Source organism: Phalangium opilio, unplaced genomic scaffold, assembly GCF_054372755.1.
Source record: "Phalangium opilio isolate 3A_F unplaced genomic scaffold, DU_Popi_V2 ptg000014l_1, whole genome shotgun sequence".
Classification (NCBI taxonomy): Eukaryota; Metazoa; Arthropoda; class Arachnida; order Opiliones; family Phalangiidae; genus Phalangium; species Phalangium opilio.
The window spans coordinates 3,688,142-3,709,582 of NW_028324149.1; the positions used below are offsets into that span (position 1 = coordinate 3,688,142).

General features: G+C 36.1%; 5 protein-coding genes across 14 annotated transcripts; 4 read left to right on the top strand and 1 right to left on the bottom strand.

Moving 5' to 3' along the window:
- Window positions 1–518: 518 nt before the first annotated feature.
- Window positions 519–21,314, bottom strand: LOC149705147 (cytochrome P450 2J1-like). Of its 3 annotated transcripts, none has more exons than XM_089865365.1 (9): window positions 20,161–21,314; window positions 19,870–19,994; window positions 19,679–19,788; window positions 19,323–19,624; window positions 19,158–19,267; window positions 18,835–19,090; window positions 18,589–18,776; window positions 17,932–18,460; window positions 519–739 (listed from the first exon to the last, which is right to left on the bottom strand). In XM_089865365.1, the coding sequence occupies exons 1-8, from the start codon at window positions 20,385–20,387 to the stop codon at window positions 18,276–18,278; spliced, it is 1,503 nt and encodes a 500-aa protein (XP_089721491.1). In that variant the 5' UTR covers window positions 20,388–21,314; the 3' UTR covers window positions 519–739; window positions 17,932–18,275. The 3 variants fall into 3 exon arrangements, with proteins under 3 accessions (XP_089721491.1, XP_089721490.1, XP_089721492.1); XM_089865364.1 differs by having other exon boundaries at window positions 17,666–18,460; XM_089865366.1 differs by lacking the exon at window positions 519–739 and having other exon boundaries at window positions 18,228–18,460; window positions 19,870–20,326; window positions 20,803–21,314.
- Window positions 737–6,384, top strand: LOC149705148 (monocarboxylate transporter 13-like). Of its 4 annotated transcripts, none has more exons than XR_016381535.1 (6): window positions 737–2,336; window positions 2,398–2,544; window positions 2,655–2,945; window positions 3,436–3,990; window positions 4,203–4,407; window positions 5,753–6,384. XR_016381535.1 is itself a non-coding variant. In XM_089865371.1 (5 exons), the coding sequence occupies exons 1-5, from the start codon at window positions 2,114–2,116 to the stop codon at window positions 4,349–4,351; spliced, it is 1,365 nt and encodes a 454-aa protein (XP_089721497.1). In that variant the 5' UTR covers window positions 737–2,113; the 3' UTR covers window positions 4,352–4,951. The 4 variants fall into 4 exon arrangements, 1 of the variants encoding a protein (XP_089721497.1); XR_016381534.1 differs by having other exon boundaries at window positions 5,748–6,383; XM_089865371.1 differs by lacking the exon at window positions 5,753–6,384 and having other exon boundaries at window positions 4,203–4,951.
- On the top strand, window positions 7,128–11,868 carry LOC149705149 (uncharacterized). Of its 4 annotated transcripts, none has more exons than XM_089865387.1 (6): window positions 7,128–7,333; window positions 8,854–9,024; window positions 9,320–9,506; window positions 10,200–10,568; window positions 11,291–11,386; window positions 11,523–11,868. In XM_089865387.1, exons 2-6 carry the CDS (start codon window positions 8,854–8,856, stop codon window positions 11,672–11,674), a joined length of 975 nt encoding a protein of 324 aa, XP_089721513.1. In that variant the 5' UTR covers window positions 7,128–7,333; the 3' UTR covers window positions 11,675–11,868. The 4 variants fall into 4 exon arrangements, with proteins under 4 accessions (XP_089721513.1, XP_089721516.1, XP_089721515.1 ...); XM_089865390.1 differs by having other exon boundaries at window positions 11,488–11,661; XM_089865389.1 differs by lacking the exon at window positions 7,128–7,333 and adding an exon at window positions 7,801–8,067.
- On the top strand, window positions 12,243–16,162 carry LOC149705150 (uncharacterized). Its single transcript, XM_089865400.1, has 5 exons — window positions 12,243–12,643; window positions 14,892–15,062; window positions 15,137–15,326; window positions 15,581–15,953; window positions 16,059–16,162. Exons 2-4 carry the CDS (start codon window positions 14,892–14,894, stop codon window positions 15,868–15,870), a joined length of 651 nt encoding a protein of 216 aa, XP_089721526.1. The 5' UTR covers window positions 12,243–12,643; the 3' UTR covers window positions 15,871–15,953; window positions 16,059–16,162.
- Window positions 16,060–17,583, top strand: LOC149705151 (uncharacterized). Of its 2 annotated transcripts, XM_089865407.1 has the most exons (4): window positions 16,060–16,162; window positions 16,896–17,057; window positions 17,160–17,314; window positions 17,383–17,583. In XM_089865407.1, exons 2-4 carry the CDS (start codon window positions 16,906–16,908, stop codon window positions 17,505–17,507), a joined length of 432 nt encoding a protein of 143 aa, XP_089721533.1. In that variant the 5' UTR covers window positions 16,060–16,162; window positions 16,896–16,905; the 3' UTR covers window positions 17,508–17,583. The 2 variants fall into 2 exon arrangements, with proteins under 2 accessions (XP_089721533.1, XP_089721532.1); XM_089865406.1 differs by lacking the exon at window positions 16,060–16,162 and having other exon boundaries at window positions 16,758–17,057.
- Window positions 21,315–21,441: the final 127 nt, after the last annotated feature.

A 21,441-nucleotide genomic window follows, 5' to 3' on the forward strand; every position in this document is an offset into this window, starting at 1 on the left:
CCCCTAGCGGCAATTTATGAACGATCTATTGCTTACACGAATGTCTAGCAGAATTTTATCATGTTTTAGATGTCAGTAAATACGTAACTACGTTTGAAGCTCCCCTAGCGTCAAATGTGTGAATTCTTAATTATCCGTTCATAACTAGTAAAATAATAACAACACGTAGCCCCTAAGTTACCCACAATCCCAATCCCGTTTAAAATCGCTAACAAGTTTTTAGTGAGTAGCCCCTCGATGTTTACTCGTAATCCAGACGCAACCATTAATCCCCATCCATTTTAAATCACCAATGAATCCCTATCCTTTTTTAAAGCGTAAATAAAAATCACCACTGAATGAAAATTTTCATTAGTGAATAGCCCCTTGACGCGCTGCCTTTAACAGTGCTAAAGTGATTACCGGGAACCTCTAATTAACCCATATTCCCGATCCATTTTAATCTAATTAATCCATTTTAAAATCCTATATATGCCTGTAACTTAATTGACAAGAAAAGGAATAAAAAATGAGATTCATTTAATCGACGAACAATTTATTCATTCTATAATACATTTATGAAGTATAAACAAAAGTATATAGATATAAAAACAAAAAGTAAACTTTGTTGAAACTTGCTCGCGTCGTGTGATATGAGAAGCCCTCCTTTATCATTGAATGGCGTCGACCCCGTCCCCTCTGCTTGGCACTGGGAAGAAGACGTCAATAGGCTCATGATGCAGCAGATGCTTGTATTTTTCTTTGAAATTAGAAAAGTTCATTTTTAACTCATTATCGTCATAATTAATACTTGGAATGATTTAATTAGCAATTTAATATTAAACTGAAACTCAATTACAAATATCAGAAGTTAAAGGGGCTGTTCGACCCGCCCCCCTTCCCCTCCTTTTTTACCCAACCGCAAAGAGACCGTCGTTTGCCCCCTTTAATATCCTGAGAAGTATAAGACTCGACGCGTACTCGAAACCATCTCCCTTGTTAGTTTAAAGAATTAACTAACCCACAACCCGAACAACTAAGATACAGATTTTTAGCGATATTTGAGAAACCAAATAATTTAAATTTTAAACTAAATCCTGTATGGTACCCGGCCGTGTTTTTTCCCCCAAAAGAAAATAGTAATCTGTGGAAAATAGCTATAGGTAATATAACACTACCAGTTTTAGCTTCAAGATTGTACAACCTTAGCCCAAACACAATAAAACAGCTTAGACACACAAAAAAAACAGCATAAAACACAATAAAACAGCATAAAACACAATAAAACAGCATAAAACACAATAAAATAGCATAAAACAACATAAATACACAATAAAACAGCATAAACACTCATTAAACAGCACGAAAACACAATATAACAGCACAAACACACAATAAAAACAGCATAAAACCACAATAAAACAGCATAAAACCACATTTAACAGAATAAAACAGCATAAAACCACATTTAACAGAATAAAACACAACAAAACAGGATAAAAACACAATACAACGTTGTGTCAAAAACAAATTGTTGTATCTTTATTTAAAAAATTTGAAAATAAATTAAACATTAGAAACTTTAGAATTTTTAATTTATATTATTCAACATAAGATAATTATTTGTCTTATAGTCCTTTTAATTTTCGCATAGTGCTTATCTTAGTACTAAAATAAGTCATATCGCGAGGCTGACATAGTCTTAACCACGATCTTACTCGACATCAATGCCAAACTTGTACATTTGCAAATACAAATGTTTATTTAATCAAGGTCAGCGTGTGACCTTACTGACACTAACGCGAGCTTTTTCTTACATAAGTTTATGACTCGTCCTTCGTACAAGTGTACCTTCGTAATGAAATTGCGAGCGTGGTTTCATGTTCTTTGAACTCTCGTATTAACCAGAACCAGGAGGTAAGGAGCTAGGTGAAGTAGAAGTGGAAAATATTTGTAGGAATGTTCCAACGTTACGACTAGGGCACCATCTGTCATTTTTCTTACGTACTTTGAGCCATTAACTTACGTAACACGTTTTATCCGTTATCTTTCTAGGAAATGATACGATAAAAGTCAGTCTGTACAAAATAGAAGGTCTAGAGAGAGACACTATCCATAAATAAATGCGTTCGCTATGAATTTAAACAAACGATTTCGCTCTCTGTGGGACAACCCGGGACCTGACAAAGGTTGGAGTTGGGTGGTTATGATAGCCATTTGGATGGCGTATTTTATCGTCATGAGTCCAGTACGGTCATCCGGGGTGTTCTACAACACTATGATGTTGAGTATGGATGCTACACCCGAGGAAGCGTCGTGGCCCTTCAGTTTATGCAATGCCGTCTCAGGCTTTTCAGGTATGTTGTAGCAACGTATCCCTCTAATCACGTGATATTCAAATAATGTCTATAATGTCAGGTATTGTTGGCGGGTACTTGAACGAACACTTTTCTTGTCGACAAGCTAACATGATATCGGCATTCTTGGGTACATTATCCTTTGTCCTGTGTTACGCTTTACCACTTAACATTTTCTGGATAACAGCCTCTTACGGAATACTATTTGGTAACTTCGTTTAATCTAAAGAGGTTTAAATTTCTGTCGTCTATAAGCAAATGAGGGAATTGTTTTCCGCGTGCCCAAAATATTTACTAATAAAATGAATGGTTTTCAAGGTCTCGCGCACGGCATCAGTTTACCCATTTTACAAATGGTCCAAAACGACTATTTCGAATCATACCGAACTTCGTCTTCCGGTATATCTCTAACCGGTGTCAGTGCAGTTGGAGTAATTGGACCTTTAATGGCCAAGTATACGATCGAGCGATACGACATCAGGGGATGCTTCCTGATCTTGGCTTCGTTGGTCTGTCAAATGTTCATCTTCAGTTGCTTAATGAGGCCAAGAACTCAAAAATCTTTTCCTATTCACGAATTTCGAAACATTGGCAAACTTATCTCTGAAGGTAATCTCCTTGTATAGCGTCAAAAGTATATAGATATAAAAACAAAAAGTACACTTCATTAACAACTCCCTGCCTTTGGCTGAAGACGTCATGTAAACTGAGAAGCAAACTATCTTCCGATCAAACGCCTACAGGAACTAACCAATCAGAGAAGAGCTTCTCGACGTCATAGGTTTATAGAAAGTAGTAGTACGTGATGCTGGCGATCCAAACGTTCATTTTTGGTACTAGAGCTAGCTCCGCTACTATATTAAGCCTATTCACGGCTTGTTCCCTGTGCCACGGTCGGGAAGGTAATCATAGGCAGAGGGGGGGTCGACACTATTCATAGGATAAAGGAGGCTGGGCTTCTCATATTACACTACGTTACCAACTTTCAACGTAGTGTACTTTTTGTTTTTATACCTATATACTTTTGAAAGCGTTGTATACGCTTATGGTAGAACTGTTACAGTACGAAACCCGGTTGATCATAATTGTCCTTTTTTAGAATTGCATCATGAAATGGTTGTCACCGCTTCACCTCCGGATGACGCGGAAAAAGCCAAATCAAACATCCTTAACACTATCCTACCCGAGACACTAACGACATTAATGAAACAACCCGCGTTCGTCTTAATGTGTTTCACCTCATCAATGGTTCACGTGTCCTATTTCACGTTCCTGTCGTTCGCCATAGCTCACGGTTGTTCGGTAGGTTTCGCGTTAAGTAGCGCTACACTTCTAGTGTCCGTTTACAGCGTAGGTGAATTAATTTCACGTTTCGCTATCGGCTTTTTCGTGGACAAACGAATTTTTTCGCCGACACTGGCCTTTTCCGTCGTGGTAACTGTGGCTGGCGTTTCAATCGTGATATTTGGACTGAGTTCCAATCTTTTAGTATCATTTACGTCGGTCTTTGTATTTGGTTTCGCGGCCGGATGTTATATACCGCTAAGAGGTACTCTAATGGCCACTTTGTTCGGAGTTAGATACACGGCGTTTGGTATTGGGGTTATACACGCCACTTGCGGAATTCTCTTCCTATTTATACCCAAGTTGATTGGTAAGTAATTTCGAACCATTTAGTAGTTATAGTTCAAGTAGAACGTAACAAACCCGTCCCTGAACACGATAGTTCAATCAATATTGTTAACAACTTATGGAAGGAATATATCTTACAAACTTATCGCAATATCTATCCCATTTCATTTTTAAACAACGCTAGATTTTGGCGGGTGTTTTTATTAGGAAACCTAACACGTGTTTACTTTTCAGGTCTCTTAACTAAACAAGAGCGGTCATTCGAATACGTTTGTTACGTTCTCGGCTGCGCGTGCGCACTAGGTGGTTTTGTCTGGACGCTACAAATGGCGACAACTTGCAAAAAAACTCCTTCAATAATAAACACACAGACAACGAGTTAATGAAGTAAAGGAGTCTAAGTACAAATCAGAAGCGACATAATAACCGAACCTTTGAAGTAAGAAACTCGTAAAAAATACTCCGTAAAATACTAAAAACCAAAAGTTCATAAAGTATGTTGGCCATAAGTTTGTCACTGGTAACTTAGAAACTGGAGCTTGTCATGAAGTGAGTGAGGTAGGTCATAGATTCGAGGTAAAGCGACGCCGTCGCCTGGTGAGGCGCAGCTGTCAAAGGCTTAGTAATGCAGACTAAATAGGACTAGATGGAAGTCCTGCAAAATTAACCACCGAGTGTAGAACTTCAATTCTCGTTTGTCTTTCTCCTCGAACTAGCTCGAGCTAAGTTTCCAGCATTACGAACTTGTATATTTAGTGTCGTACTTATGGAAGGAACATATCACTTATAAACTTATGCTAAAACGCCTTGAACATTTTCTAGGTCTAACATTACAACAAATTACTTCTAAGTAGGTTATTATACAACTTCTGGTATAATACGAAACCATATTTTAATCAATTGATTCGAGACTTTGATCAGGAGACAGAATTTCCTTATCTTTACATAAACAAAAATTTTAACCAGATTTACTCTCTCTCTCTCTCTCTCTTAAGCTTTGTCCACACTGAACTCGCGCTCGCGTGTTCGCGCCTCGTCTATTCGCATCTTCGCAACAGATCACGAAAACTTTTGCACTTCTGTTCTGATACACGCAAAAATTTTGCATTTCCAATTCTGAGAGCCAATCAAGTTTGAGCAATCATTACGCCTTCTGCCCCTCTCCATCGACGTTGTTCAAAGAGAAAAACGAAACTAATCGTGCTGTGATTGGTGCTTTTCACGCGAAGGCGCGAAATTCTTGGCCTAGTCGCAAGAAATTTGTATCTTCGCGATATGAGGACGCAAAGTAGCGAAAAACCAATGTGGACAGTAGAGCGATCTTGCAAACAAGCAAAGCGAAGATGCGAACTAGCAAAATGTGTCAGTCTGGATAGGCCTTAAAGGCTATTAAAATATAAAGGTCTCAATTTCAAATATATTTCTAGGTCTTTCAGTTATCGCGACTATAGATTTAAGCGTTTAAAATTAAATAACAAAGATTGTTTTTTTCTTTTAAAAAATAAAATGGTTCAGATTACGCAATACTGTCAATCCTTTTTGTGGTGAATCATAATCCGAAATTATATTAAGTTACACTTCCTTCGTTAACCACTCAGTAGGTTTCCAACTTCCGGAAAAACTAAACGGGCTGATAATAAGAAGTTTCTAAATTTTAATTAGGCCACTGTTCAGTAACGTCGCGTCTTAACTGATTTGAATAATTGAAGGCCTAATTAACCTCAACAATTTACTATCAATAACTATAGCAGAGCCTGACTTATAAACCCATTTTTGTAGAACAGTCCCTGGAAATGAACACTACAGTGATCATAGTCAAGAATCAAGATAAAGATAAAGATAACTAAGTCTAAGGAGTATTGTCGCACTTACCGATATTATCTCACTTATGGCAAAGACTGTATCATCAATAAAATATTTTATCAAAGAACAATTTTGAACTTTACTCTCTCTCTTGAATAAGGTTTACACTTTTGGTCGTTATACATCCGCACATAATAGTATGCCGATTATATATTATATATAAACAACTGTCTGGAATTCAACGGGAAATTTTTCATCCGTTTTTTAAAGTTCCCTTGTGCGCTGTCTCAGCTTAGAGGCAGCGCAATATTGCGTCATTTTCTTACACTCCTATTGGCTGGCAATGTTATTGAAAATTTTGCTTAAAGCTCTCGCGCCATAGCACGTGTTTGAAACGTCATTTAAGCTGCCGAGCTCGAGCCAGCAAAGGGTTAACGAATGACTATTAGGGTACTAAAAATACCTTATTAAAAATTATATCGAATTTAAAGCTATAAAAGATTACGTAATAATTTAAAACTCTGATGGCGAAAAAAATAATTATTACTAAAATTAAGATTGTAATATGGAATTAATATTTTTGTTCAGAATAAAATTTTTCGCCTAATTTGCAAGGAACAATATTAACAGATAACCATCCCATTTTTTCATCTTATCTTGCACCTTTAAGGACCTGAGATTTACTCGAGCTTCGTTGCAATTTGCAGTAGGCCTTGGGTACTTCGTTGAGTTACGTTATAGATAATGTGCATACAAGTATTGCAATTCAATCGCTAGGTACAATATATAATGAAAAACTCATAGTATTTAGTTCGGTTCAGTTCAGAAACCGAGATGCTCTTATAACAAATTACTGGTAACCCTGAAGCGCATGCGCAGTTAAATTTACAAAACGGGGGCAGTTTTTATGGCGTGTATAGAGTGGTACTGAGGGGAGGAGCTACGGGGACGTGACGTCAATATTGGTAGTCTAAATTGTATGGCCGAAGACATCCAAGATGGCCGCCAAAACCGAGGAGGGTGTGACGTCACTAGAAAGTTCTTAGTAGCGGACTATAGCTGCGTTTTCAGTAGCCCACGAATTTCTCCGGACCACGGTGTTAATAGCAATTAAATATGGCTTTCCGCGTCTCGTCTCGTGTATTAACGAAATAATACACAAATCTAAAGAGAGCCGTATCAGATGGCGAAGCTCATTTTCAAATTTGTTCGCTAAGATTACGTCATTGAAACGACAAAGCATCCAGGGATAAAACCTCTAAACTTCTCACGGTAAATTCCCTTTTACTACGTTGAAGTTCCCGCGCACGCGCACTGGCTACCCTTTCCTCGAGCCACTCGAAGGGAATTTACCGAAAACCTAAAGCTACAGAGATAAGCTCGGCTAGAAGCCGGGTAACCCTAACACATTCTGTCATATTGTTATTGTATTTTAAAAGGAGCGGACGTCTAATAAACACAGCGCCTTTAATTTACCTTTAAACCGTATAATTTAAATAAACTTATTTAACATAGTTAATTTTTCAAATATAATACAAAGGCTTTAACATCGATAAATAAAGGTAATTATTTTATTTTTAAATTTGATTATTAACAAATATCGTGGAGCGTGGGAATCCTTAATTTGATTTGTCTATCATAATTTGTTTCCAGTTTAATTAATTAAATTTCTAATCGAGATTAAATTAAATATAACTTTAGTTAACAAGTTCTATATAGTATAGTACTTTTGTAGAAACTGTTCCACAAAATTTCCGTTTATACCGAGTTAAACTTGAGGCGGATTTAAAATCAAAATAGTTAATATTAAATGGTAAAATTTTTAAAGACGTTATTAAACGTGTTAATTATTTAATAATGAGTTTTCAATCATTTAAACCTTCTAGAACGTTAGTTATACTGAAAGGAAAATGAGACTCGGCCTATAGCTTCGACTTTCGCATTTTGGCGCGCTTTATCACGTGGTTCTAGAAACACGTGAGAATCTAAGGGAGTTTTATAATTTATACTGACGTCACATCCGTCCGAGGTGGCGAGGTTACATGACGCGAAACTTGACGCGCTTGTACTTATATTTCTTTAATAGCGTATTGAATATTCATATATCTGTTTTGCTAAAATTTTACAAAAGGTTTCCTATTGCGACACTATAATTTTTAAATCAGACATATTTTTCTTTTCATTACATTATCTAAGGTGTCTATATTAATTATATGATAGTTATCGATGCCATAGCAATTTATTTTATATAGAATATTGGTCATTTTTACTGAAAATAATCATTTAGTGAAATTAGGTATAAATGTTCAATTTAAACTAAAGGCAATATATGTATTATCATTCACAAGTTCATATGATTATGTTCCATAAGTCTATCACTGGTTACTGAGAGTTTGTCAGGAAGCGAGTAACGTAGGCCATGCTGCTGTCAAAGGCTTAGTAATGCAGACTAAATAGGAGCTAGATGGAAGTCCTGCAAAATTAACCACCGAGTGTAGTTATTCAATTCTCGCTTGTCGTTCTCGAACTATAGCTCGAGCTGTAAGTCTCTCAGTAGCATTACGAACTTGTATAGGTAGTGTCAGACTTATGGAAAGAACATATGACTTATAAACTTATGGTATTATACTTACATGGAATATTAAGATTAACATTAACGTGATTGGTCCATCGCTTTTATTAAAAACTGTCGTTAGATAAGCGTGGTACAAAACTAACTCCGAGTCCTATTGGCTTTTAACTTAAGATAGAAACGCCCCCAACTGATAAATATATATATAAATGTTACTTTTGTTGGAAAAAAATATATCGACCCTACCTGTAAACGGTAAAGCAAATATGATAATGCTAATTTTATCCTATAAAATTCGTTATCACCGAACCTATAGTTTGACTTTTGCAAAAACAATTCTTGGAATTTTGGCCGAAAATTCTTAGTAAAGTACTCGGGCAACTTTTATCAATTGTTAGTAATCCTTATCTTTCGTAACCAAAGGATTATTTCTAATTATTAAAGCTAATTAAACATAATTTCCCATAGTTAAATATTATACCAATCAAATTTTACATTAATATTTTACAGATGCCAAGAGGTGGACCACTTATAATGGAGGACTTTGTCCTTAAGGCCTTAAACAATGGAACATACGGAGAGGTGCTTCATTGGGTTAATGAAAGTCTAGGCATCTTTTGCCTAAAACTTACTCACAAAAACAACTCAAGTTGGACATCCGAGCACGTTAAAATATTTGTGGTTAGTATTCTTCATTCAAAATTAAACCGATTTTGCCCCCCCCCCCTAACCTATATGAGACACTCCCTAAAAAAGTGGTGATTTATGGAAGACCCCTCAATTAAATTAGCGTCGTCTCTCATGTTCTTATATAAATTTATGGGGTCATCCCTAAAACAATCATCCCTCATTACAGCAATTAAAACCGAAATATAACTAAGTAATTTTATAATCAGATATCCCTATAAAGCAAACCGGAAGTACATATCCATAACTTCCGCTAATATCAGTTTCATTTATTCATTATATTTAAAAGGATTGGGATGAAATGAAGTGTCGACAGCCCAAAGGCGACAATTATTTAACGGACGCTAAACAACGTTTTAAGAATGGTTTAAACAAGTCAATTTCGGTCAAGAAAGTCGACGAAGTCACAATGAACACCTTGGGAATCCGGCCAGACAAAACTAGTCTTTACTTCAAATATAGTCCCAGACCAAACAGTAAGTTAAATTCATTTTTGCTAATCTTAAATTATGGTTAGACCCTTTTGTTCTGCTTAAGACGTGTAGTGTTTAAAGTGAACATTCAGTATGTCACTGTGGACAACACAGACGTTAGATAGCCCAAAGTCCTTTTGTTAGAAACCATATCTTCAATCTATTATCCACGTACCCCCTGTGGTCAAAAACCCTAGACTTTTCAAAAAGGTTCTAGACCTATTTCAAAAATAAACGACAGGCCTAACTCGATCTGAACTGTTCAGTGTCAGAGTGACGCAAAAAGTATTTCACAGGTGGTTTCTTTTAATACACCAGTAGATAGTGCGTGAGAATTTTCTTAGTTCCTAGCTAAAACAGGATGGTCGTCAATTGGGGGGGGGGGGCTCTAATCTCATGACCCCTACAGTTTCTTTGTAAAAACCAAAATATCGGCGACAGCCCCTTTAAACTTAAGGGGACATCCCTAAAACACTCTAATCCGTTCGTAACTTGTCCTTGTGAGTGCCCTTTGTTGTGGCAAAATGATATACAGTTTCGACCGACTCAAAATTCAACCGTCCCACTGTATAACCAAGATTTCTTCGAATTTCAAGAAGTCTCTTAAGAACCCCAGTCCTATTCTAGATTCCCCCTTCCCAGTTTAACGTCTACGATGGTTTTTTCAAGCAAAGGCAATTTATTTTCTAATTGCAGAAGCAAATAAGTCTAAGAAAACGAGTGGCGGCAAAAGAGCAAGCAAAGCTAAACCCGTCTATTCCCCGCCAACTCCGCCAACATCACCCGAAAGTGACGAATGCGAATTATCCTATTCAATCGTGGCTATGGATTTTCAAGAGCTTAATCCCGTTGTAACGGCGTCATTGGCGCCGGACACCCTGTACTTAACGCCATTAACGGATAACTCCTACACGACGTGGACCCAACAACAACTGGGCCTAACGCCAAACAATATTTCGGAATTCAATTCCAACGCTCAAACTAACAATATTATCGGAAATGTTGGGGTGCAATCGGAACAAGTAGTGCCAGCTTCCGGAAGTCCTAGGCATCCTACTGATAACGGTAAGCCTACTTACTATTCGCGTGATCACCTTCTATACAGTAATACAGTGAAGAATTAGGTTAGCAAAAAGGGACCTGGCAGTAAACTAAATATTAATCATATTGATAATAACGGTAGAGAATCAAGTTGTTTATTCCTATAAGGAAGGTCTAAGGTTATTAATTCTGTTCTGGTTAGCTGCCATTTGTCTATCCAAGAGGCTAATACAGGGTTCATACAAACCTGCCTGGAAAACTCAGGGAAATAAATAGTTGCCAAAAACAAAGGAAAAACTCAGGGATTTTTAGTAAAATTCAGGGAAATTTGAGGGCTTAGAGTAAGTTAAAGGGGTTGCTTTGACTATAAAAAACCACTCTCGTTGTTATTACTCAATACACCGGATAAAGCTTGGAAAACTCAGGAAAATATATCGGAAAAAAACCTGGAAAACTCCGGGAAATATATGGGGAAAAAACCTGGAGAACTCGGGGGAAATATATGGGAAAAAACCTGGAGAACTCGGAGGAAATATATGGGAAAAAACCTGGAAAACTCGGGGGAATATATGGGAAAAAAACCTGGAAAACTCAGGGAAATCGGTTTCCCACAAGTTGTATGAACCCTTTAATAACTGATTGGTAGTGTTATGGCAAAATGATCGTTTATTATGAGTTAGTTTGTCAAAATGAACTTTTACTAATGTAGATATAGCATTAAAAATTCATTTAACATTTCTTCACAGTGTTCCACCACAGCATGGCGGAAATGTGCGAAACTAATTACCCACTCCTAAAAGACGCTAGTCTAGCGGAAGCCAATATTCAAATCCCCAGCGCAGGTTTGTAATTCCGTTTTATTCTACAAAACCCCCGTTCTTTTCAAAGCGTTAGTTACTTAGTTAACGTTTTCCGAAATATATTTTTTTCTTTATTAACTTAGGATTTAACTAATTAACGTTAATTGTTAATTAACAGTGGATGATGAGGAGGAGGATTTTCATCTAAGCGCGGATGAAGAATTGAAATCCTTCGAAATCAGCGAATTTTTGAAATTTCTAAACTCTTCGGAAACAGAGTTTGTAAACGCTGTAAATTCGGAACTTTCAAAACCGTCATCAACAAAATGATGGCATTTTTTTTAAAAACTTTTCATTTATGTAAATAACTCATAATCATTGTAAATAATTTAAAACTATACATTGTCATTAATTAAAATAATAGCAATAAGACAAGCTAGTGAATAATAATGAAATGCGTATATTAAACATTATTATTACCGCGATGTAAGATGATACCAAAATAAACACGATGTTACTACGAATTTCGCAATAACAAATGTTACATTGCATTGCGTTACGCCATTCTTATCAGCTAGTTACTATCTTAAAAGGTAGGTTACATTTTTTTTGGACTTCAGCATTTCGGTGCAAGCCTGAATTAATGCTAATACACGTGTAAAGTGCTGGCTCATCAATCGTGTACCAAAAGAGTGCACAGTAACGTAGGCAAAGTTTAACCATAGAATGCAATGACTGCAGTAAAACAACATTTTTAATTGTTATAAACAAAGGTTCGCAAGATATGTTCCATACATAAGTTTGTCACTGGTTAATCAGAGCTTATCACGAAGTGAATGAGATAGGTCATAGATTCAGGGTAAAGCGACAAACGCCTGGTGAGGCTCTGCTATCAAAGGGTTAGTACAGACTAAATAGGAAGATGGACTGCAAAATCGAGTGTAGTCCATGCAATTCTGGCTTGTCGTTCTCGAACTAGCTCGAGATGTCTCTAGCATCACGAAGTATATGTAGTAACTTATATCTTACGTTTCACCTACGTCATCTACGTCACTTCGTGACAAGCTCTCAGTAATTAACGGAACATATCCTATGAACTTATGTTGCTAGGCCTTGTAATTAGGTAATTTCAACGTTAAGCGATCCGAAAGGTAATCTCGAATTTCAACGCGGCGCAATGTTTCGTAGTTAGAAACAAGTTTTATCAAAAGCGCAATTTCGAACAAGAGCAGAATCTTTAAAACTTTGATTAACATCGTTAATTAACAACTGTCTTCACTAATTAGTGTTCTAATTAAGGTAACCTACGAATTAGTTCAAATTTACGAATTTTTTCAAATAATATTCGAAATACTAATTAGATTATTATTATTATTATTATATTTTCAGTAGAAGGGTTTTTAGTGTCAAAAATATTTATATTTAGCGATAGCGGAACCTGGTACTAAAGGGCGCAAAGTTTCGTCATTCAACTCGAATATTATTGGTTAATACTACAGATACATTTCCTGAAAAAAAAACAGTACGATCTTTCCCGGTGTTTTCTCTATATCATTCAGGGTTAAGTTTGAGCTGAGCTGTCGAGTCGAGTCGAGTCTAACGGAATATGAAGCTACAGTTAATTTAAAATGTCTTTAACTATAAATAAACCTCGTTGTTATATTTAAATATTTAAATATTTATTTGTTTGTTTGTTTAAATTAGAAATAATAGCTTAATCGTTCGAATTGCATCATTACAATCGTTCTTTATCGAGTATTTTCGGAAATTGCTGCACCCATGCTCAAATCGAAAACTAAGAATACGGAGATAAGCGATTATACGTTTATTATTTAGCGTATTTACTTTTTATCTTTACAAAACCCATCCGCTACTCGTAACCAAGAAAACTATATCTTTGACGGTAGTTTTAGGTGTTCCGGGGAACACGGTGTTTTACGGTGAGTAAATGAAAGGGGTAGAGGGGGGGAAGGGAGTGTTCAAGGGATACTCGAATGAATCACGTGCACGTGTGATCTAAACGGAACAGAAAACCTTACGTTTGATTAAGAAGTTCAAATTTGATCACTTTATTTATCAAAATATTAAACTAGATTTTCCTGGGCCGTTAATGAGAGGGTGGGCCAATACGGTTTAGTTTAACCGGGGGCCCGCAGCTTTTAGGTGCCCGGGACGCGTGTCTCGAGAGGGGGCCCACAAACTCTCTGAGATTTTCCAACAAACATTTGGTCTGATTAAATTCGATATTGATTCAAATTTGATCACTTTTATTAATAGAAATATTACCAAAGTTTCAATAAATATTTATCACATTTTATTATATAGTCAAAGCGGGTGATCAAAATGGAATCATTTATTTGATTTATAAGTCCGGCACTGATCCCAATTTGATCACTTTTGTTGATCAAAATATAAGTTTTCAATAACAACTCGAGGTTCAGGTTCTATTAACTTATTCGACACATTTGTGATCATATTTTTACCGGATAGGATCAACCTCAAACTATATTTTATTGCTATTTTGACAAAACAATGATCCACTTCAGTTTGATCACGAAGTGTTCACCAAAAAGCTAAGAGCTTCGGTTATCACAAAATTTTATAAAAATAGATTTTTCATCTAAAGTCGAAAAATACTCGCATTTTCCGGATGAATAAAAAGTTTTAAGTATCTCTTTAAACTGGGAAATAACCGCGCAAACAGCACGCTCAATTACGGCGAACAATTTTGATTGAACGCGGCGTACTTTGTGGGATGGTACTAAATACAGGCGGACTCCTGATTTGAGGGAAACGTGGTAGCGTCATCACCGTGATCGGGGCTCGTGACAAGTTGGGAACTTTGAGGAACTTAAAACTTTTATTTCATTTAAGTATTTGAATTCATTCGAGACACAGCTAGCTTTATTAAGGTAAGAAATAGTTGAACCATTTAAGTTCGCGCCCTCACGCAATCAGTTCCGACGTTTAACTCGCTTAATTAAACAATAATTAATTTAACTGATCTATTAATTAGTAACAGATTAGTCACGAACTAGTTAAACAGTTTACAAAAGTTGCCGTGGAGTTTTCATTATTGACCCAAACCTTTCCCTGACCTAAAGTCTTCCCTGACCAATTTTAATTTATGATAAGAGTCAGAAACAGTGTTTGTCGTATCTAACATTGACTATAGGGTCATGAACTTTTAAGTTTATTAACTGGCGCAAACTAGTACTGAGAACCAATAGACTATTTCATTAATAACTCGAGGAGAAACCAAAGGACAGGCGGGAGGCAGCTCTCTTGGGGCATTTCCCCAACGACAAAGGGCAACGCTAGACGAAGTCCGAGTTGACTACACGCGCTGCCTCTAGCGGTGCGCCTTGGCACGAGGGAAATAACCCCAGAAAGGTGGCCTTGCCCTTGTGGTGGTTGCTTCTTTTCTACAATTATTGGAATGGTCTATACGGGCGTATAATCGGTCTCTAGCATCATGGCTGCACCGAATACCTCGTCTCGCGCGTAAAATATTAATATAAGGCTCTTTGGATCAACTATTTCGCAGATGCCTCGAGGTCCGCCATTTATAGTGGAACACTTTATAATTCCGGCTCTTAGAGAGCGCAAATACCCCGATACTCTACAATGGGTACTCGAAGAACAAGGCATTTTTCGCTTGAAATTAAGTCACAAAAATAACCGTAGTTGGGACCAGAACTGCGTTCGCATTTTTCAAGTATTTATATATTTTAATTTAATTTAAATTAAAGTTCAAATTGATTTTAACGTTGATTAATTCATTTACTTTAGGACTGGGATATCTTAAAGAGACGTCCGTGTGGCGCGAAAGGTTACGATTCAACCCAAGCGAAGCAACGTTTCAAAAACGGCTTAAGCAAATGCAAGTGCGCTAAGAAATTGGATGAAGCCACGTTGAAGGCGTTGCATTTGGATAAAAATAAGAATTCATTGTACTACAAGTACGAACCAGCTTCCGAAAGTAAGATTTTAAAGTTCAAATTTCAAATTTTATAACAAGGGCCGCAATACTGTGAGATGATTCTAAGGAAAACCAATTTTAAGTAGTCCATATGCTACCTTACTTCAGTCCTATAATTACCCTTTTTCGTAACACCGTGCATAAAACCATATCTCTAAAATTAATATTTTTAAACCTAACCCCATCTCTAAAATTAATATTTTTAAACCTAACCCCATCTCTAAAATTAATATTTTTAAACCTATTCATTTCAGAAAAATGTATTAAACGTAAGAAATCGGCCCAAAAGCCTACGTCACGTCGTTCACGCGCCTACGCTTCACCACCACTAACTCCTCCCTCGTCCCCTGAAAATAACGGGACAACATTGCGCCACTTCCCCTCGTCCAATGAAAATAACCCGTCAACATTGGGCCATTGCGATGAACCAATGGAGATACTTCCATCGGATGACTTAATGTTGGATATTATTATTAACGGAACAGTCCCAGTGCATATTGAAGATGTGGACCCAACGTGGGAAAATTATTTATATAAACTATAACAATAATTGTTACATTTGTGTATCATCATTAGTCGTATTAATAAAATCATGAGCTATTAAAATTTATTCATTGTTATTTCAAAGTACGTTTCTCAGTTTCTGTCTCAAGCTTCGACATTTTGCGATTTTTAGGCTTAGGTACCGTTAAGCCTATTCTAAAATTCTTTGTGTATTTTGCTTATTTCCAGTCAAGATATTTGGCGTTTGCAAGCTAGCAGACGAAACTAACTAAATTGTCTGCTCGTTAAAACCTTTTCTCGCTTTAAATGCAGTTGTAAACATTACGCAAAAGGTATTTTGCTATTTAATTATGGCATCTTATTACGCTTAATTAATGCTAATAGTTAAAACTAACAATGATTATGTTGGAAAAATTAGTATATTGTCAGTTTATCGAATAAGGAGGGGTTTAAGCAAGTTAGTAACCCTGTATATATAGGAATAAAGTTTAATTTTCATTTTAAAATGGTTAATTGAATATTAGTTATTAAAATTAAGTGATGTTAGTTATTTTAATCATATTAAAACTATTCGCGACTAACAATATAGGTATAGATGTATAAGCCCATATCTGCTGTGAAACCCAAAATCATATATCTTAATTACTAATTAACTCAAAGTAATTAAGTTTAATCTATTTTAGAACAAAACGAAATTATGGATGACGATACTAAGAAACCTTTCACGGTATTCGGTCGTAATTTAGAAGAAATCCCGTGCTTTAAAAGTACATTTATGACTGGGATTAGTAGTGGATTGGTCGCGGGTTTGGCGCGTTTCATGTTCACAAGCCGTATCAAACACTCGGCAGATATCGGCTTGTTCACATTTACCGCCGTCACCCTGGGCTATTGGGGTTATTGTAGATATACGTGGTCACGTGACCGCTTTTTGTATAAACAAATTGAATTGCACATGAAAAACACGATTTTAGAAGAAGGCAAAGAAAAAACTGATCAACCTAAACTGGAAGACGCGTGAACATTATTTCAAAATAGCTCTTGTTAAATTAATTTGTAAATTAGGTTTAAATAAATGGAATTAACTTTGGACAAGGAGAAAATTGAAATTGAATCGCTTATCAATGAAGGAAATGTTGAAGATGCAAGAAATAAATTATCAGATGTTATTTCAATGTGTTTAAACGAATTGAAAGCTTCTGATGAAAATAGACAACATAGTTTACGGTAATTTGACTGACGTTGCTTATTTATGTAAAATAAAGCTTTGTTCAAACTATGTGTTTTTTTGTTACTAATTATTGCGTAAATTAATTTTTTCCTACTAAGAAATTACTTAGCAATATTCTACAACTTGAAAGGTCAAGTTCATTACAAACTGGTTCAGTTTTCTGAAGCTTTTGATGATTACACGCAGTGTTTAAGCTATAATCATAATTTTGCAGCGGCTTACTATAATCGCGGAACTATTTTATACCGTTTAGGTAATATTAAATTTAACTAGGTCCTATATTAGAAGATTACGTTCAGATTTAAGTTTCTATGTTTTTAGGGAATTTTTCCGATGGTTTAAAAGATATGGAGAGTTCAGTTAAATTGGAACCCCAAAATACGGAGTTTCATAAAGGGTTCTTGGAATGTCAAAGGTCATTGGCTTCACAAATTCAAAATACTTAAATTACTTAACTGTAAACTAAAAATAATTTTGTTCTGATCATGTAAATTAAACCTAATAAATGTTTTCATAATTTTATGGATTTGTTTTTGAATTATTATTAATTTTTCTTCGCGAAAATAGTTTAAAATCAAGCAAGAAAAATATCTTAAGGACTTACCGTATTGTAATTTCCAAGAAAACACTTCTATTAATTATTAAATAAAATTTCGAGTATCCAAAAAAACGCCATACTATTTTAAAATTTTTTTTATATTGGGGTCTATTATAAACTATAGACAATTTTCCGTCGTTGAACCGTAGCCAAATGATTTCGTTCTTTGTAGATAAAAATGGCTACCGTCCAAATTACGCGCCCAACCAAGGCTAAACGAATTTGGACTTTTCTTGTAAGGTTTTAACTAACAACCAAACTTAATAACTTACTTTTAACGCGGTATTTAATGGACCTTTAGGGTATTGATTAAAGATATTAATAACAAACATTGCTTAGCCTTAATTAGAAGGCACTTTTCTTTGTAGCTAGTAATATACGGGAAACCCTTCTATATAAAGGGGCAGAGAAGCACTCCGACGCAGGCCCCGGGTACTTTTGCATGGAATAAGACATAAATAGCAAATTTTCTTCCTACGCATTTAGCATAATCATGTTAAATCTCAAAATGTCAATGGAGTATAATGTCAACTTCGATAACAGAAACACAACAATTCCTTCAACTGAATTTTGGTTATTTCAAGCTAAAATTATGTTTAAAAATTCAGAAAATTTATTATACTGAAACTTCTCTGTTCAAAACTTTAACAAATGGGTGTAAAGACTGGGCGTTTATTTTAACGTAGGTTTCGAAGGATAGTCCACCCTCTGGCGGTACGAACCGGAATTTCTGCATCATGGCGGCAAAGAAGAGATAAACTTCTATTTTCGCCATTTTGTCTCCCGGACAATTACGGCGACCTTGAAATAAATGTAGCAATCATGAACCAAATTACTGTTATGGCCGGTGGGGGAAATAAGCAAACTGACCACCTGAACTCATGGCGGTCAGAGGTTATAGCAGGTCAATAAGGAGTCCACATCCTTACCATACGAAAACGGAATTAGATTTTCCTTTTGAATGACCCTTTGACCATCAGTTGATAGAAACCTTTCAGGAGAAAATTTATCTGGTTCTGGCCATTCCTCGGGGTTCATATGACAGGCCCATATACTATTTATGACGTATGAACCCTTTGGAATATCGTACTCGTTGATTTTAGTGTCGGCTGTAACCCTGCATTATTACTTACGTTAGTAAATTTAGTCAAAAGTAATGGATATTAACTAATTACTCTCTGAGGCAATTAAGAACAGTTAGGGACCGCCATCGCGTGACTTCCATGACGACCGCTTCGGTATAAGGTATCTTCGCTCTGTTGGACCACGATGGCAAATGGTCGGTACCGAAATTGTCCACTATCTCTTTATGGACTTTCTCTTGAATGTCCGGGTACTTGGCCATGATAAGTAGGGACCATTCTAAAGTGTTTCTGACCGTGTCACTTCCAGCTGCCAATAAGAACAGGCAATTTCCGACCAAAGCTTCCACTTAAAGAAAAAGATACGCGAACGTTTCTGGGTTGTGCTCTGGTAACGGATAATGTTTGAGCCTTACTGGTATGCGTGTCCGGTACATTGCTCTTTGCCATTTCAATGAGATAATGATCTATGTAATCTCGAGGGTGGTTTTCATCTAATGCCTTGACGTGTTTTTCAACTTCTTCTCTAAACATAAAAATTCCAAGCACTTTCAACAAAAAGTTCAGTTTCGTTAACTTACTGAACGAATTCCTCCATCTGTTTGGCGCATTTATTTACTTGTCGTAGTGTGGGGTTTAGTTTGTTATAGATATTGGCCAGCCATGGGAAAAAATAAAGAATGGATATATTGGAGAAGGAAAGCGCGGCCGCGTCTTCAAATTGCGATAAACATTTCATGACAACGTGGTCATCGTCGTACCACGTGCCGGTGACCAGACTAAATATGACGTTGTTCACTGATGGTGTTAATACTTCCCGAATGAACATTTTAGGTTTGTTAATATGGGCTCGAATTTTAGGTAAAAAGTGCATCACTTCCTCCTGAAATTAAACAATTAATACAAAACTTTACAATAAATAAATAAATAAATTAACCTGTATTTTTTCTTCTAAATGTTTATGCGCGGGTCCGTAAAGAATTTTTAAACTGTTGACCGCGAATCTGCGATGGTCGAGCCATTCTTGACCGTTCATTTCAGCAAAATCTTTTTAATTTAAAAATATTCAACCCCATTTGTAAGTACGTCACTTCTCACGAGTCGACACAAATTCTGATTACTACATACTTTCTTTGTCTGGTGATACTCGAAAAAAGGTTTTTGGTCTCCCCAAAAATTCTTCTTTGTTGAAGTTCTTTCTTATCGAATTAAAGTCGCTCAAGACCACGAGAAATTTGCTTCCAACGTACATTCTAATACCCATAATCAATTATTTAAAAAATCATTATTAATTATGCAATTTGTTTCTCCGCTTTTTAATGTAAGTAACGACGGACTGACGACGGAGAAATTGCTTTTACCAAAAGAAACGGCCTGAAAAAAAACTTCTACAAAAATTGAAAACTATAACGTACTTACCCCATAACATTTCCATATTTGTTTCGAAGTTTCTCAAGATTCAAATGAGGTTCTTTACTAAAAAACGGGTAATAACCCACTATGGGTAAAGTGGCCGGACCCGGAGGTAATTTATAACCCCAGTTGCTCAATCTTGGAATTAGATGCAGCGTTGCAATAACGCAAGCTAAGGCGATTGAACACGAGACAAAAATATTGTCCAAAGCGTATAGAGTTAAACAATCCATTTTTCATAAAACAATCCAAGATTCTGCTCTATGCCGCGTTCAAAACCGTTTTAAACTTTTTTCAGTCTAATTTCAATTTTATATCAAGTAAATATATACTTGAAACTAGATCAGTGATAAAATAACTGATTGGGAAACTCGATTAGAAAAGAGATAAAAAACCCCAATGTCAGATAGAATTGATTATAAATATGGATTAGCCTACCAGTATTTAATTACAAGCGCAATTAAAACTTCATCAATACGATATTATCCTCCTACAAATTAAGTTTCAATTTGTCTTAAAGTTTTATCTAAACCTAGTTTTCTATATTCAATAACCATATTCCTATAATACGCCACATAAGTATGGGCTTTCCGAAAGGTTATAATAACTAAGCAATTGCATCCTTTATGAAAGGGGCGTATTTCTCACCTGGTGGCTACAGAAATCATGATAGCCTACTGTGATCTCGTATCTACCCGATTTGACGAATGAAATAAATCACAGCAAGCCAAGCCCCTATTGTGTTCCGTATTTCTTCTAGAGGGGCGTTTCTATGACAACCTACTGCAATCAAAGAGAATATACCAAGAGGAGCAGAAAGTTTAGCCTTTCACAAGGCTTTTGAAAAGCCCGGCCACGTTTTTGGAGTAACTAGATCCGGTTTTTGTTGATTGGCTAAGCAGCGACGCCATTTATTGGTTAAATTATGTCGGCTGCTTATTTTGGTGGTGGCAAAGGGTTGATCTTTGGGTTGAACGTTGACGTACAAGAGGTAATTTTTAAGCAGACGACACGCTCACGTGAACAACCGGAACTAGTTCCTCCAAATTCAGAGCAGGTCCTTATTTACAAAGTTTCTGCTCCTCTTGGTATATTCTCTTTGCTGCAATCTGTGCCTCTAGACATATCCTGACTTAACTAAGAGAAGAAACCACTTTAACTTATGATGAAACGAAGCTGAAATAGGGAAATTCAAATTGCTAATACTATAGCCCCGAACGGCAGACCCATACTTTTGTAAACCCGAGAAACACTATGATAAATAAATAAATAAATAAATGAATAAAA

Bases quoted from the DNA above. Each gene is read 5' to 3' on its own strand.
- LOC149705151 (XM_089865407.1), top strand. From the start codon at position 16,906: ATGGAATTAACTTTGGACAAGGAGAAAATTGAAATTGAATCGCTTATC. The intron at 17,058-17,159 runs GTAATTTGACTG...TTTCCTACTAAG, and splicing joins AATAGACAACATAGTTTACG to AAATTACTTAGCAATATTCT. The intron at 17,315-17,382 runs GTAATATTAAAT...CTATGTTTTTAG, and splicing joins AACTATTTTATACCGTTTAG to GGAATTTTTCCGATGGTTTA.
- LOC149705149 (XM_089865387.1), top strand. From the start codon at position 8,854: ATGCCAAGAGGTGGACCACTTATAATGGAGGACTTTGTCCTTAAGGCC. The intron at 9,025-9,319 runs GTTAGTATTCTT...TATATTTAAAAG, and splicing joins AGCACGTTAAAATATTTGTG to GATTGGGATGAAATGAAGTG. The intron at 9,507-10,199 runs GTAAGTTAAATT...TTCTAATTGCAG, and splicing joins ATATAGTCCCAGACCAAACA to AAGCAAATAAGTCTAAGAAA.
- LOC149705150 (XM_089865400.1), top strand. From the start codon at position 14,892: ATGCCTCGAGGTCCGCCATTTATAGTGGAACACTTTATAATTCCGGCT. The intron at 15,063-15,136 runs GTATTTATATAT...CATTTACTTTAG, and splicing joins ACTGCGTTCGCATTTTTCAA to GACTGGGATATCTTAAAGAG. The intron at 15,327-15,580 runs GTAAGATTTTAA...TATTCATTTCAG, and splicing joins GTACGAACCAGCTTCCGAAA to AAAAATGTATTAAACGTAAG.
- LOC149705148 (XM_089865371.1), top strand. From the start codon at position 2,114: ATGAATTTAAACAAACGATTTCGCTCTCTGTGGGACAACCCGGGACCT. The intron at 2,946-3,435 runs GTAATCTCCTTG...GTCCTTTTTTAG, and splicing joins TGGCAAACTTATCTCTGAAG to AATTGCATCATGAAATGGTT. The intron at 3,991-4,202 runs GTAAGTAATTTC...TTTACTTTTCAG, and splicing joins ATTTATACCCAAGTTGATTG to GTCTCTTAACTAAACAAGAG.
- LOC149705147 (XM_089865365.1), bottom strand. From the start codon at position 20,387: ATGGATTGTTTAACTCTATACGCTTTGGACAATATTTTTGTCTCGTGT. The intron at 19,625-19,678 runs GTTAATTTATTT...GTTTAATTTCAG, and splicing joins ATTTAGAAGAAAAAATACAG to GAGGAAGTGATGCACTTTTT. The intron at 19,091-19,157 runs GTAAGGCTCAAA...TTTTTCTTTAAG, and splicing joins TGTACCGGACACGCATACCA to TGGAAGCTTTGGTCGGAAAT.